Source organism: Grammomys surdaster, unplaced genomic scaffold (assembly GCF_004785775.1).
Source record: "Grammomys surdaster isolate TR1022 unplaced genomic scaffold, NIH_TR_1.0 125807, whole genome shotgun sequence".
Lineage (NCBI taxonomy): Eukaryota > Metazoa > Chordata > Mammalia > Rodentia > Muridae > Grammomys > Grammomys surdaster.
In genome coordinates this window covers 3,279,981-3,295,296 of record NW_021620638.1, presented here as the reverse complement: position 1 = coordinate 3,295,296, position 15,316 = coordinate 3,279,981, and the positions used below count along the sequence as shown (strand labels likewise).

Sequence of the window (15,316 nt, the reverse complement as noted above, 5' to 3'; positions counted from 1 at the left end):
AGGAGATAACATTTCCTAGCAACCCTTCCCACCCAAATGGCCCTTGGGAGTCACATAGCACTGTTTCTGGAAATACCACAAAGGGTGCTAATCTCTCCTCTTCAAATAGCAACAGTTAATTAACAGTCAACAGACATTGCTCATGACCAGATGTCCGGCCAGAGTCATTTTGCAGCCTTGGAACCTAAAACTAACCAGTCATTTTAAAAGTCAGCTTCCCTATAAACCTTTTATCCAATCATGTAATGCCAAGGCTTGAAAACCCCTGCTAACTGTTTTTTCCCCCTTTAAAAACTCTTTCCCCTAGACCTTGGGGGTCACTTTCCTATTCTGTTTCGTCAGGAAGGTTTGTGGCCCAAGCTCAAGCTTGAGTAAAGATTCTCATGTGCTTGCATTAGAGTTGTGGTTCCTGGGTGTCTCTGGGGTTTTTGCAACCTGGGCACAACAATATGACTTTGGGGGAGAAGAGAGCATGAGATCTGTTTTCCTTCCTGACTGAAGACTCCCATTCTGAGGAAGACTTGAACTGGTGAGGGAAGAGCTAACACTAAGTTGGCTCCTGAACAAAGTCTATACAATCTGAAGTCACCATTGAACTACTAATAACTCTTATTAGAAACATTTTCTAGTTAGTGACCTGAAATAATCACAGTGAGGTGGTGCCTTACCTGAGCCTCATTCTATAGTCTACCCAAGTGACTTTAGGATTGATGTACTTGGAACCACTATACTCAGCAAAGTCTATTAGCCTAATGGGTTTCAATCTCTGCTTACATTTTAACAACATTGCTAAGATAGCATTTGTGCAGCTTATCTTAGTGTCACTGAACAACAATTAAGTCAGAATCTCTGGAGGTAAAGTACATGAGTAGGTGAAAGCTCATGAGGCCTGAATCCTATAAGAAGAAGAACAAGCAACTAAAGAATGCAGAAAACAAGAGTTTTGTTGTTGTTTTGATTTATTTTTAACCAGGAAGGAGCACACCAGTTGGTTCTCCAAAATCAAACGGTCAGCCATGAAAACGTGCATATAAGTAGTATTATCACCACATATGTACCTATAGTTAATAAAGAAGTTATAAATTTAAAAGACAGCAAGAAGGGGTATATGGGAGAGTTTGGAGAGATGAAAGGGAAAGGGAAAATGATGTAATTTATATCATAATTTCAAAAAATAAAAAGTAATTTGAAAAACAGGAATATTTCTATATATCTCTTTTATAAGAAAATAGAGCATACAAGGCAGGCACTGTTATACTTTGTGTGGTGAGTTGTATATGGTATGAGATAGACTCTAATCAGATGTGGCAGGGCTATTGGCCCATGAGCAGTTACTGACTAGAGTGCAGTTAAATGCTTAGTTCAGATAGAAACAGTCTTGTTTAGTATACTGTTAATATTGTTACATAACACATAAGTTATTTGTTGCTAATCTGAAATCCAAACATAACCATTTTTTATACTTTTGTTTTCTAAAAATGACAGTTTTACAAGAGGGACTGGGGAAGCAAAGCAGCTTTGTTTTTGCAGTAGTTTGGTGACAGCATCCTAACAATGGTCAGTGCTAACTGGGAAAGGGTTGCAATCAGGGCTGTTGGCTGTAAACAGGTGAAACCTAGTCAAGTGAGCAGAAACAGAACCAGTGGGAAGCATGTAGAACCAGGCTGGGAAAGATAGGAGTCAAGAGGGTTGGGAAGTCAACTGCATAGCCAGGGCCATGTTAGGGAAGGACCTAGTTTGGGAAGTGCCTCTGCACTCATGGTCTCTCTTTATTTCTGCTGTGGCTCTCAGTTTTGCTACCATCAAAATCCTTTCTGGACTTGGCATCTTTGAGATATTCCTTCAAGGTCACAGTCCTAGGAGAGTGCATCTGAGTTGCCTGCTTGGGGCTTAAGAACCCATAGTTCTCAGGGAGAGGACAGAGAAGTAATGTCAAACTTTGGCTTTCTAGGAGTTGGTCTTTGTGTCCTACAAAGACCTAAACAATGGAAAGAGATTCCCCCAATAGAAAATAATTTTAAATTAAAGCTCTAAGATATGAAGAATATATACTATTGAGGGCTAAGATATCTTCTTAGAACCATGGGAGTTTGAAAGAGGCAGCACGGTGTTGTGTCAGATAGGAGACTCCTTCTCTACTCACACTGTACCACTCACTGGCTTAGTGAGTCACTTGGTCTTTCTGAATTTTAGTGACTTGAAAATTCAGTGATTTGTAGATTTTAAACTTCTATAACCAATAAAATTCAAAGGTAATTTTGAACAAACATGCACACATAATTATCTTGTCATTTTCTACTTTGTTGATTGAAATTATCATTTAAAATGACTACCATTTACCATCATCATTTTCTAAAATGAATCATATTTTAATGGCCCAAATAGAAAGTGTTGTGGGAGATATTTAAAATGGTGGCATTCAATCTGGCTCTTCTTAATCAGCTGTCATGTTCCTGACTAGCCTAGGTAGGCCTGCAGCCAGGACCAGCTATGGCAGTACCACTGCTGCTCAGCTCGGGCCATCTGCTCAGGTGGTCAGAGACACCAGCCCTGCCACCCACGAGACACCAGCATGGGCGATGGCTCTGCCAATGCTGTCTCCACAATGCTTGGCTGAGCCCAGACCATCCCGCCATCCACATGGGCCCGGTAGGAATGAGACTCTAATGCTTAGATTATCCAAAGGCTTTATATATTTGGTAATGCTCAATAACAAGATGCCCACACAATCAGAGGTGTAACCCAATACCCAACCTAGATAAATCAACTACCTTAGACTGCTAAAGACAGGTGCACATTTCCATGTTCCGTTTCCATGTTCCCCCCTCTCTCTCTGGTGCTCTCTCCCCTAGCTTCTCCTCTTCCTTCTCCTCTTCCTCTCCTTACTCCTCCTCTTCCTCTCCTTACTCCTCCTACCTTAGCTCCTCCCAACTTGTGGGAAAAATATTCTACTACAAGAAAGGACATAACTCAGAATATTGACTTGTTCTTTAACTAAACTTATATTTTAGGAAAACTTACTCTGTTGGCTCTCTTCTATTTTCTAACTTTGCTTGGATCAATGAAAGACTGCATATCAACAGCGCTTGGTAGCATCAGCAATGGCTTTTAAAGTCCTTTCCAGGATTAAAATTCCATCAATTTCTGAACACTGGAGAGAGGAGGTTTTGTGCAGGCTTGTGGCATTATGAACTATTACTTTTTGGTCCCTGGGTAAACCTCTGTTAGATAATCTTCAATGTGCAGTATAGAGGCTACCTTTAATGTGCATTTAAAACTCCTGAATGGCAAAAGGAAGCCTTTGGGAGAGGGAAAATCTACCTCTCTCTGTTGCTTAACGTTACTGTCTTAGAGGTGTCCAGAGACTTTGGCAGTGAATATGTTTCTATAAATCTTACAAATCGATTAGCTAATCAATATGTCCAGAGGGCCAGTAGATGTGCCCACTTAAGGGACTGAATGCCTCATCCAACTCAGCCTTTCTCATTATTGAGACATTGATAAACTGAGGGTATACAAAGCATTATGGAGATGACTCATTTTTTTTGCTTCCCATGCTTTAAAAAAATTGTACATTTGGAAAACAGCTGGGACTGAGGACTTGAATATACACAGTTTGAAGGAAGAAAACCATGGATATATTTATAAATACAAAGAAATACTAATGAAAGAAACATGTGGTTAACTGGGCATAGTAGTGAATAGTAGATCATATCAGAATGAGGGAGTTTTGTCTCTAAGAATGTAAGTTTCTAACAACAAGGACTCTGACATGGCCCCTTTTGAGTGTTCAGAGCCAAGCATAAGAAAGATGAAAGGGTTTAGTTTAGCAGGCTAAACTGCCTTCGTCAGGGGCCATGGACCTGCAGCAGTAGTTGTTTACATGCCTACAATCTGTAATTCTCTTCTCCTTTTAGATATTGTGTTGTTATTTTGATTGGACTTTTTTTTTCTACTGCTCCTCTTCCTCCACCTGTGGTTATCTCTGTAAAATTCTACCTTGTAAGTCCAGTTTGTTTTCCTCTGGGGCTGATCCTTTAGTTCCACTGACTGTTTCCATATTGCTTATTCTAATGGTTTAGGCACTATTCTAAGACTGAATATTAGAAAGTTCAGGATGAAGAACATTTGGCAGGCAAACCACTATGGCTTCCTTCTGCTTCTTCCCATTCTGAATATGCATGTGTTCATGTATGTACAGGGGTTGGAGGTGGTTCCGTTCTTCTGCCTTGTACAATTATCTATTCATTAACAGAGATAAAGCAAAGAGAAGGCCATCAAAAAGAAGATAAATTATGTTCATGATCCTCTTTAAGAAAGCATAGACATTTGTTTTTACAAAAGTTTTTTACTCAATATAATAAAATCCTCCCCTCAGGGGTCACCGATTTCCTTTGGCCATGGGTTTTTCTTAGAGTACAGTAAATGAACCACATGGATATTGTGTTGGATTCCTTTCAAAAAGCAGGGCTACGGATGAAGAGCTGGAGCCATTTTGTATAAGATAAAGATTTAATGTATTTACATTGTTGTGACCCCAAAGCTACTGTGTATTCCCCTGCCATAGATTTTTCACCAAACTCATTCCTCTGCTCTTGCCTCTGAATATATTGTGTTTGTGTGGCCATCACCAAAACAATGTTTGGAATCACTTCATTACACAGGTGACCATCTTCTAAGCCTACAGTATTCATGTTTTCTTGACTTTCAAATGAGCCTATCACCATCTTAGTTTTGAGATTTATTTTTTACTTGTAGTTTACTTGTAATAACTAGAAACATAGGCTAATTTTAATTTCAAGAGAACTATTGGGTTTTTTTCTTTAGAAAAATTATATTTCTGAATCTTTAGCATATAAAATATTTGGGCGAACAAAGCACTCAGAGGATATCTGTGGAACAGGATGATAGAATTTAAGTGGTGACTTAAAGACTTATTTTTAAAGAACTCATATTGTGCTCTAGCATCATAAACTATGCTTAGTGTCTTCTATATGGAAAGTTTAAAATAGCCATGGCTGGATCTGTCTGGGCTTTATTTATTTATTTATTTATTTATTTATTTAATCTTTTTGTTTCCTTTCTCCTACCAGTGAGGGCTGAGGCATCAGTACTTGTATCTTTTAAAATCAGTCTTGGAGACTTCTTGCTTCTTTGTCTGTCCATTATGCTGCACGGGCATACAAGTTTGGGTGGGGCTGATAAACAGATCACCATACACCTTAATAAATATTTTCTGAAGGTCACCAAATAAATGAAGATTAAATATTATGGGTTTAACTGGCATTAAAATAAAAAAGACTGATTCTACATTCCTTTTAAGTTAGTAAATTGCATTACAAAATTAATTCATTCTTCTTGTCTGTATATTCTAGCTGTGTAGAATCTGTAATTTATGTATAACATCACTTGGAGAGGCAGAGAGAAGTCTCTTGGTAGAGCTCTCTGCAACAACTGGCTCCCAGCTGGGCAGTATAGTAGAGTGCAGTGGTTGCCAGCTTTATCTGTGCATTGCCATGTCTCATCTTCCATCTCTGGTTCTTGGGGGGAACTCTTCCTTCATTCTGGGCGTCCTGTCATTGTGTGGTATTATGTCTTACCTAGCCAAGAGTAAGCCTGGAGACTCCAAATGCTTGATTTAAGATACCTTGTTCCAGTACTGTTGCTTGGACTTACAGGAAGGAGCATGATTCAACACTTTTGGGTGGATATTAGAGAATCAGACTGAGAATTAAGCCAAGAGAGCTAGGCAGGTGAGGAGACTAAACCAACTGTGTGTGATGTGTACAAGATGACTTCCCATTAAGTTATGAGACATGGTCCCTTGTCATTTAGGATTGAGTGGGATTTCTGTAATGTGCAACGAAAAGCACCCTAATGGATATGACATATTTTCTCCCAACCTATGGGATTGTAATGTACACTTTGAATAAATGCTTACAATTTGAGTGACACACCTGAGCGCAAGACATACTTAGCTGAGAAGTTCATGTCAAACAAGTCTTTATTTTTCATGGTACAAATTAAAAGTGACAGATCTGAAGCTGTTAAGAAATACACAAAGTGCAGCTTTACGGACCATACAGATATTGCTCTAGATTAAGTACAGTTTTTATTTTTTATTTTTTTTAAACATTAAGCAACCTGTGCAGATAAGTCAGCTTTGGTTTCAATGTTAGAACAAGTAAGGAGCTTTTCAATATCCAGTTTGGCTTCTTGGTCACGAGTCTATCATGTCAATGTCTTGTCGGCATGATTTCTTTTTCCAGAACAACCCAGTCTATTTTCCTGCCCTCTCTCTTGCTGCCTGCCCCAGGCATAGAGAAGCAGATCCTTTGCAGCGCCTCATTAAGTGACCCTGGTGACCAGTCTAGATCACAGCACAGAGGATGAAATAATAAATTAAAACTAAAACTTATAAAAAAAAAATAAAACAAACGAACCAAAAAAAAAACCCACTTTTCAACAACAAATAAGCCAATGCGCCTCACAGAATTTCAAGTTGAAGACAAGCAAGTCACGTGACAAAAAGCTCATTACAAAATATTATTCAAACAGATTTTACAGTCAGACATGGAAATGAAAATCAATTTCCTTTTTCTCTGTTGTTTTTATGCTTGATCGTTAACTGGGTACAAGTAGAGTGCTGAGGTAAAACATTGATGAACAGTTTGTGGTTTGCTTTTCTTAAAATAGGAACAGTTTAGTATTGCAAGATTGTCAGCAACATTTAGCCGTATCTACACAATGTGCATATTCCTACACGTACTGAGCTTTGGTCCAGCGTAGAGAAGAGAGCAAAGGCAATCGGATTTCTTTTTGGTTACAGCTTGAGTTCTTTGATACGCCTCTACTTGTTTTGTTCTGCCTCCCCCAGCTCTTTGTTTTTGTTTTTGTTGTTGTTGGTTTTTTTTGTTTTTTTTTTGTTCTCTTTTGTGTTGTGGTGTGTGTGTATGTGACCATGTGTTCACGACAGAAAGAGTCCAAAACTTGCAAAGGCAAGTAAAACTTTTAACTATTCAAAATATCTTTTTGGTTGAAAGAGAAAACAACCCCCACAAGCAAGTGTAAAATACAATATCGGCTGTCATGTCTCATCAATAATGAAGAAAATGAAGATGACAACAATTTTAAATGGGTGAGAAAGACACAGAAGCTTGAAATACAATCACATACAACTAAAGTGGCTTTTGCTTTTTGTTGGTGGCAACCTTAACCTTCAGTTCATGGAAACATAAAAGACACTTAAATATTATTAGAATATGAAGTTGTTTACCAGAAGAAATAAGAAATATCTAATAAAATTAAGCAGTAGGCGTGGTCCTGAAGGCTTATGTGTTCCCAAGTATAGTTTATATTCCTAAGAATCTGTTCAGGCATCTTTTTTGCCTTGTAGCAAAAAATTCATCAGTAAAAAATCAATATAAGAAGCATTACAACACTATATAAATAATTTATAAAACAATACAAAATTATAAAACTATAAAAAAATCACTGCATGTGAATAGTTTTACAACCATGGGATGAATTCACTTCTTTTTTTTTTTTTTTGTTCTACTCTGGGTGATTAGTTTTATTTTATATTTTTACTATTCTAGTTATGCTCTCCCAATCATAGACCTCAGAACAGAGCAGGGCCTTGTGTGCCTGCTTCTGCTTCAGATTTTAAACATTTAGCATCCGTCATATGATATCTTGTTAACTTCTCTTCTTGGGGAGCTTTTCTTGATGGAATTTGGAGCAGGTCCTAGGAGAATACAAAATCTGTTTTAATCAATAAAGTTTTGGTTTCTGGGTTGCTGGTATTTGTGCAGCTTTTGCAGTTGTGAAATGCTACCATGATGTTGTTGGCACTAATCAGGCTGGTTGTGGTCCAATTAGAATCAGACTAGTGACATGGAGACACTGTTATTAATGACTCTATGTCCAGAATTATTGTTATTTAGTTTTATGATTGCTGATTGGACCATCTGAGGGGATGATTACATGCTCCCATTTTCATAACCAGTGAAGGAGCCAACAGAACAAAAATCTGGAACCCCTGGGTGGGAAGAGCATGCTAGGGGAGGAGACAGTCTTTGAAATCAACTGGGCAACTGGAGGTAGGGATTCTTTTTCCCTTTCATGATTTCCTTCTAGACAACACATGAGCATGCTTTGTAACTACTCATGAGTATTTACATTGATGGTTCTCTCTTGCCTGCTTTGATTGAACCCTCTGCCCTCACCTGGGTGAAAACACCAGCAGGCTCCAGGGGTTTCTTTGCCCTTCATTCTGTGACCTTCTTGGGTCTCATGGCCCATGCCTTGGGGAGGCTCTTTTAAAAGTGAACTATTATACTAACGGTGAAGGCTCTTCTGATGTGTTTTATAAGCTACTTGTATGTTTTTCCTTTATTGGAGAGCCTTTGCTGCTACACTTCTTTCCTAATCAAGAAGCCAGAGCCTAGTTCCAATTGCTTAAATTTGCCTGTCACATTTCGATGCCATTTATATATCCCAAGAACAGATGTACCCCAGCTCCAAATGTCTGCCAACACTGTTTGATGAAACAAGTAGCAGAAAAGACGAGGTTCACAGGACACTCGGCAGCCCCAACAATCTAGGTCACCATCATTTTCTTTTTTATTGTGGTCTCTCTCTTTGTGTGAGGTGGATGAGTATGAATGTGCTTGTGTGCATGTGTGTTGACTGAAACCTTGAGACATTTCTTTGGCTATCAGACTTCTGAGAGAATTTGCTTTGAACAGAAGCATAACACAGATGTAAGTATTGAACCATATGTGCAGCTTATGTTTATATTACAGAATTAATTTTGATCAGCTCTCCACATATGTGGCTAGTAGACTGAGAAGAATCCCAATCTCTGGTGTGGACCATGAGCACAGTTACAGCCTCTGTCGGTGTTGACAGTCATTTAGCAGACAGACCTAGTTATCCTGGAGTGTCTCCTGCATTTCTGCAGGATTGGATTGGGAAAGAAATTGTTCCTTCCCACTTCTGCTATCTTCCAGAAGATCCCAGGAGCCACATGAAAGAGAGTAAGTAGGGAGGAAAGGGAGGTCTGAGCTCTGTTTTCTTTCCCAAACCTACAACTCCTAGTGAGAAGAAAGCCATGAATGCTTTGGCACACAATCCAGGTTGTTTCTCTACTCCACCACCCGCCTAAAATAAAACAAAAAAGGAAATGACACAATTCAGAAAACAGAACAAAACAACAACAACAGAAAAGGAAGCTACTTCATCTGCTAAGAAGCAAATTGGTAGCTGGTGAGCCACACAGAATGTTTTCAACAATGGCATCCACCCTGGTGGCACAGACAACAGGAGAGAAAGATGGGAGAAAGTGGGCTTCCCACTTTTCTGTTGGTACAAATGTAAAAATTCATAACAACTTTTTACGCAGAGGCGAGTAGACGAGCAGTAACATTTGCAGCTTCCGACTTTGGTTAATAGGGTTTGCAGTGATCAGCACTTAGTCCCTGAAGGGATGCAGTTGCTCCTCCAGGTGGCAGGCTTGCATTCGCTTTGAACAGATACAAGTTAGTGTTGGTGGATTGTTTGTTTGTTTGTTTTTGTTCTTTTTTTGGTTTAGTTTTTTTTCTTTTCTTTTTCCTTAAAAGGTGTTCACATTTTCATCATATACAGAAAAAAGTAAGTGGTTATTTGGTTTGCTTTAAAAAACTGGCTTTAGGGAAACAGGTGAGGGAGCGAATGATCCTACCACATACTCCTTCTTGTGGTATTTTTTCCTGTTTAAAAATTTAAAATTTCTTTTTTTTTTCCTTATGGAAAATCAACGGACACGTATAAACCATTCTGCCCATTTGGTAGTTTTTGTTTTCTAGTCTTTTACATACAAGAGAAATGATGACTGGGATGGGGGGGGGTGTCTTTAAATTCTTTCTTCTTTTCTTCCTTCTTTTTTTGTGGAGATTCAGGGTAGTGCTCAGTTTCTGTGATGCTTCCTTCTGACCGTCAATGGATGTGTCTAACAGTTTTCTTCCGGAGAGTCTGCTAAGGGCTCCAGGGGGACCGCAGAGGTGGGCTCGTGCTGCTTTAAGCGTTTGATTGTGTTCTTCAGAGCTTGTCTCTTATTGCAGAACCAAACTCTAACTACTTCCCGGTCATAGTTTAGCTTCTCAGCAATCTCGGTCATTTCCTGCCCTGAGGGGTGTGTGTTCTTCTCAAAGTGGGCATTGAGGATCTCAAGTGCTTGGGGCGTGAAGGAGGTGCGCCGCTTGCGCTTTTTGGATGGCTCACTCCCAATAAACTCCGTGAGATTCTGCATACCTGCTCGATGGCGGGCCTCAGCCTCAGCCATCCACCGCTCAAGCACCGGCTTGATCTTCTGGGCACTTTTAGGGGTGATGTCCAGCTTTTCAAACCTGGCAGGATACAAAAGGCCAGGGTTCAGTTTGGCTGTCAGACTGCTAGCTATAGTGTTCTCTTGGGCTTCCTGTGGTAGGAAAAAGTGGCTTCTCAGGATGGTGTGTCTGGGGGGAGAATTGAGAAAGAACAGTCTTACACTGAGTCCTCTGCCAGGGTGGGCCTCCTGCCTGCCTGCCTGATTGCCTGGCAGGGTGAATTCACTCCAGATTAGCAGCCAGCTGCAAGGTAGCCAGCCCTGTCCCAGCCAGCACCCACCCTCCCGTCAAGCTCCATGCCAGCCATGCAGATCCCCAGGCACACAGACAGGGGAGGGAGAAAGAGGCACCGGTGTACAGGAAACACAAGCAATTCACAGGCCTTTTTGCTCTGAACTCTTGAGATCCAAGCTGTTCCCAGCTTTATTTCCTCAACCCTCAGAATTCTTAAGGGAGAAATTAACCAAGACAGGGATGTTTGAGATAACTGTTGTCATATTCTTTCACTTAAAATAATTGTGTTTTATGTTTGGTTTTCCTCTTCATTGTGTTGGTTTTGGAAAAATGCTACAGCTATTATCATTGTCTGGGAAGGCTACTGGGCCAGGCTCCTCCTCATGCCGTTCTTTCTATCTCCCCTTGTGTCTTATTTTAACTTCTTTCTCTCTGGTAACAATTTTCCCCATATGTAAGTTAACAACATGTCTCCTGTCCAGGTAAAACATAGACCAGTTGTTACTTTACAGTTCTGGCCTAAACAGCTGGATACATTGTAATTACTATGGAATACCACACCCCTGGATGGGCTTAGGCCACCTCATGCCTTCCAATCACCATCCAGTGTAATGGTGCACTTTTGTACCAGGGCATCACGCTGTGTTTAATGTAGGATATCTGCAAACTGTACTTGAATGATATCATTTTCTGTAAATGAGGTCTTCTATATATCAATTGCCATCAGCAATTCTTTGCTACGTTTACTTTAAAAAAATATGAAGGATCCTGGACAAAATTATATAGAGTGTTTTAAAAAGTCCTTTCTGGTACTAAATTCATTCTGTCAGTAAAATACAAAAGAGGACCAGCTCCCTTTGTTCATTTGTTTCATTATTCTAAGTCCAAATTCATGTCCCTCCTATTGAAACAGTGAGCACAGAGTTTTTCTCTCTTAAAGTGTTCCACGTTGTTGAAAAGCAATCATCTGGTGTTTTAAGATGCTTGCTTGCAAAAGGATAGACCAGGAAGGCCTTCCTGTTTGCCAGGATCTGACTGTCAGAGTGCATCTTTAGATCCCTTTGTTGAGATGAGCAGCTCACAGGCTAGCAAGGGTTTAACTCAATCTCACTCCCTCCCAGTCAGGGAGGCATTTGTGTACCTTTGAAAACTGTAGCTTCTTCTAGCACTCACTAAGGAAGGGGAAGCTGGCTGCTCTCAGGGCAAGGTGAGCTAATCACTTAGTATTATTAATAAGTTTATCACCTGTGGCAGGCTCCCCATTGTGATAAGTTGCCATGTTCTGCATTTTGCCATATCTTTCATCCTAAAGGCCTGGAGCTTGAGCTCTTGAAAGCAACTAGCCTCACAGGGTTGTGCTGCCAAGGGGCGTGAAGGGGAGTCTTCCCTTGTGTCTCTGATAAGAAGGTTCTCACACTGCACCTAGGAGTCACTGCAGCCAATTAGCACAGAGTGACACCTTGGCACTGATGTGCATTCTTTCCCAGCCTTTGAACTCACTGAGAATATTCCAATGTAAACTCTCCATTCAAGACTAATAATTAATTAATTAATTAAGTAGGATAGACAGCTTCTAAAACAGCATCATTGAATAGCCAGAAACTGGATAAAGGATACAGGCCCTGAAGTCCGGGTGTCTGCCCTGTTAACCAATAAGAAATTTCCAGAGGTCTGCAATTTACAGCATTTTTAGCATCCCTCTGGGGAAGATTTAACAAATCAGCATATCTGATTGGGGATGCCCAGGAATCCGTGTTTGTGTATGTGTTGAAAGATTAAGAAAACACTCCAGTCGATAAAAGAAAATCACATTTTAGGGCTAATATAAGCCAAAGAGGAATTTGACAACAATGTCAAATTGGCGTCAAAATAAAAAAACCTGTGGCTTTTTTGATCACAAGGCATCAGGACCAGACAAAATTAATGTCTGCCGACAGGGAGCAACAATGTTCCCATCATTGATGCTGCTTGTTAGCATTGATGCTTCTGTATGTGTTGTTTGGAATAACATATACAAGCCGTGATACAAATTTCCCAGCAGTAGTATCCTTGTATAGACTGAATAAAGGTTATTTTCTACAGGGAGGTATCTTATAAGAAAAAACAGTAGGGGAGACCATAGAAGTGAGAGGATCCTATGGTGCTTTTTGTATTTAACAACAATCAATGGGTTTTATGGAAAATCATTGAGCAAAATGTGAGCTGCAAGCTACCACCCCATACTGATGTTATTTATAACCTTAGTCTTAAACTGCAGGAAAAGTACACTTCTGTCCTTTGGGGAATACATTAAAAGTATAAAGAGCAGATAAAAAGACAGCATTTCATGGATCACCAAGAACAAAATCCACTTAAATGAGTTTAGAGTTGGTTTCTTGGCTGTTCCTGATGGAGGAGGAGTCCTAAGGCATTGCCCAAGAGGAAAAAGCTCCCACCGAGTGCCTCGTTACCTCATGCATAAACATAGGATTAGAGCAACACACATGCACACATGGGGCTCCTGAAGACTTAACCCAGATCAACTCAAACACAACCAAGGCTGGATTCAGTAATTTATTTATTTAATGTGTGGTTGGGGGTTTGGTACAGTTACGCAAGATTCATTGACATTTAAAAGGGCTCCTTCCTCCCTTCCTTCCTTCCTTCCTTCCTTCCTTCCTTCCTTCCTTCCTTCCTTCCTTCCTTCCTTCCTTCCTTTCACCTTCTCTTTTCCCTGCTTATTAAGATGTGTCTGGGAAAGCAAGCTATAAAAATTCCTTCCACGAGATAGAGAAATTCGTTAAAATGTGCATTTCATTGAAAATTTGGAGTCATCTCTGGGTAGTTAACAGTAGAGTGGACTAGCAGCTTTGCTTTTACTTAGGGGTGCCCGTGTGTTGACAGGAGTTGGTATTCTTTTCTGATAGGGGCATGGAGAAGGGAGACCCCTGGCCAGGGCAGCATATTTCAACTGGTCAGCCTTGGAAGTTCTTAGAGTTGATAGGAGTTAGGAGGCCAGGACCCCTCAACTCTGCATCGGCACCCCACTTTGTATCAACATCACAAGTCCCAACGTACAACTACCCCAGTTCTTATTTCCATGCTCCATTTGTCCAGTTTGCCACCCAAAGAAGACAAGCTGAGCTGCAAGGACAAACAAGGCCCGGGCTGGCCAGGACAGGTGACAGCATGCAGCGCCCGTTACCTGCAGATGGCCGACTGGCTGTATGCGGGGCCCTCTGTAGCACTGAGGGCTTGTCCCACCTGAGTCTGTGTCAGGCCAAGGGACAGGCGTCGGATTTTAAAAGCTTTGGCAAATTCTCGGATCTCCTCCAGATTAACCCCGTCCACCTCACCCGCTGCGGTTTGAGGATCTGTGGAGATGTTTTTAAAATAGGATCAACATGTCAACACACAGCCAGTCAGGACATTTATCACTGAGCAGCCATAGAGTAGTGGGGAAACCATCACAATACCTTCTTTGTCTCTCATCCTTCAACACACCTTCCTGCACAAGCCATCCTTCAAGACACTTCTATCCCAGTGTAAGCCACTCATGTTTACCCTGCCACTTCCCAAAGCAAGGGCACAATTCTTTAGGGCTTAATAACAGCAGCCAGCAAGGGGATGCTTTTGGTAGAGGGTTTCAGACCCACTCTGCTGGTAAGCCCATTCATATACAGTGCAAAGACAAACACAAGAAGGTCTCTCTTTGAAATGTCTTAATTGGAATTCTTCATGCTAACAATTGGCCACAAAGGAAACGGCGCACTCTGTGTTTTTCCTTCACCTGATCGCCATGTAGCCAGGGTAATAGATGGTAATCTTGCCTCATTTCTTATGTTCACACTACCTCTCAGAAGAGCATGGTTATGAAGCTGTGAGAAGAATATTGTCTTTTTTCCCCATAGCGGTTTTACTGACACAGCTGCCTTTGTCCCCTGAAAGGGCACATAATAAAACTTGCCTACCACAGGAAGACTCCTTTGGTGCCGGATAACTCGGTCAATTTAGGACTTATCAAGGGAAATGACACAACAGCTGGAGAATGAAACTTTCTCCCCCCTGGCTACTGATCCCTGGATAAATGAAAGTGTTCACCAAGCTGGCGCCAGCATGGGCTAGGCCTGGTGGGAGATTTCAGTGCAGCTCAATGCTGCCTGTGGGGAAGTCACTGCTGCTGCAAGCCTTCTTTCTATTGTTCTTCACCTCACTCTTCCCAGTCAGCTGAAAGTTGCTCTTCCTCCTTCTGCACAGCAACTCATTAGTTTATGTGAATTTCTGCTCTTGTCCCAGGACCGTGGTACTCTTCTGGGCTTAATGCTATATACTCTCTGGATGTTACATTTGCACCCTAAGTGACAACTTTAAAGGCACTTTTAAGTAAGGAAGGTGTATCTATGTGTCTGTTGGGAGGGGCCTAGAACACTATGTATAACTTCTCTCAGCACAGGGGAGTAATCCCACCAGGCAATGCAAAATATACTGTCCATAAAAGGAGTAATACTGGTATACATTGTACATTTATCTTCACATTAAAAAGAAACTAGTCAGGTACAACGGTACCCGTGTGTGGTTCTGAAGCAAGAGGGTAGACTGAACCCCAGGGGTCCATGGCCAAACAGGGTAACTCAGCAAGACCATTGAAGAAGACCTTAGAATTTTCATAGCACCGGACCTCAGTTCATCACGGACTAGGGGGCTTTGGCCACTGCAGTTCATTTGTAAGTATTCTA

The 15,316-nt window shown here is 40.9% G+C and overlaps 1 protein-coding gene across 1 annotated transcript in view; it reads right to left on the bottom strand.

Moving 5' to 3' along the window:
* Positions 1 to 9,991: 9,991 nt before the first annotated feature.
* The window catches only part of Pou6f2 (POU class 6 homeobox 2), a 368,585-nt gene continuing 363,260 nt past the window's right edge, over positions 9,992 to 15,316 (bottom strand). The window contains exons 8-9 of the mRNA XM_028789291.1: positions 13,786 to 13,954; positions 9,992 to 10,496 (exon numbers count right to left, since the gene is read on the bottom strand). Of these exons, the coding sequence (XP_028645124.1) occupies positions 9,992 to 10,496; positions 13,786 to 13,954 (674 nt within the window). The remainder of the gene's footprint in view (positions 10,497 to 13,785; positions 13,955 to 15,316) is intronic.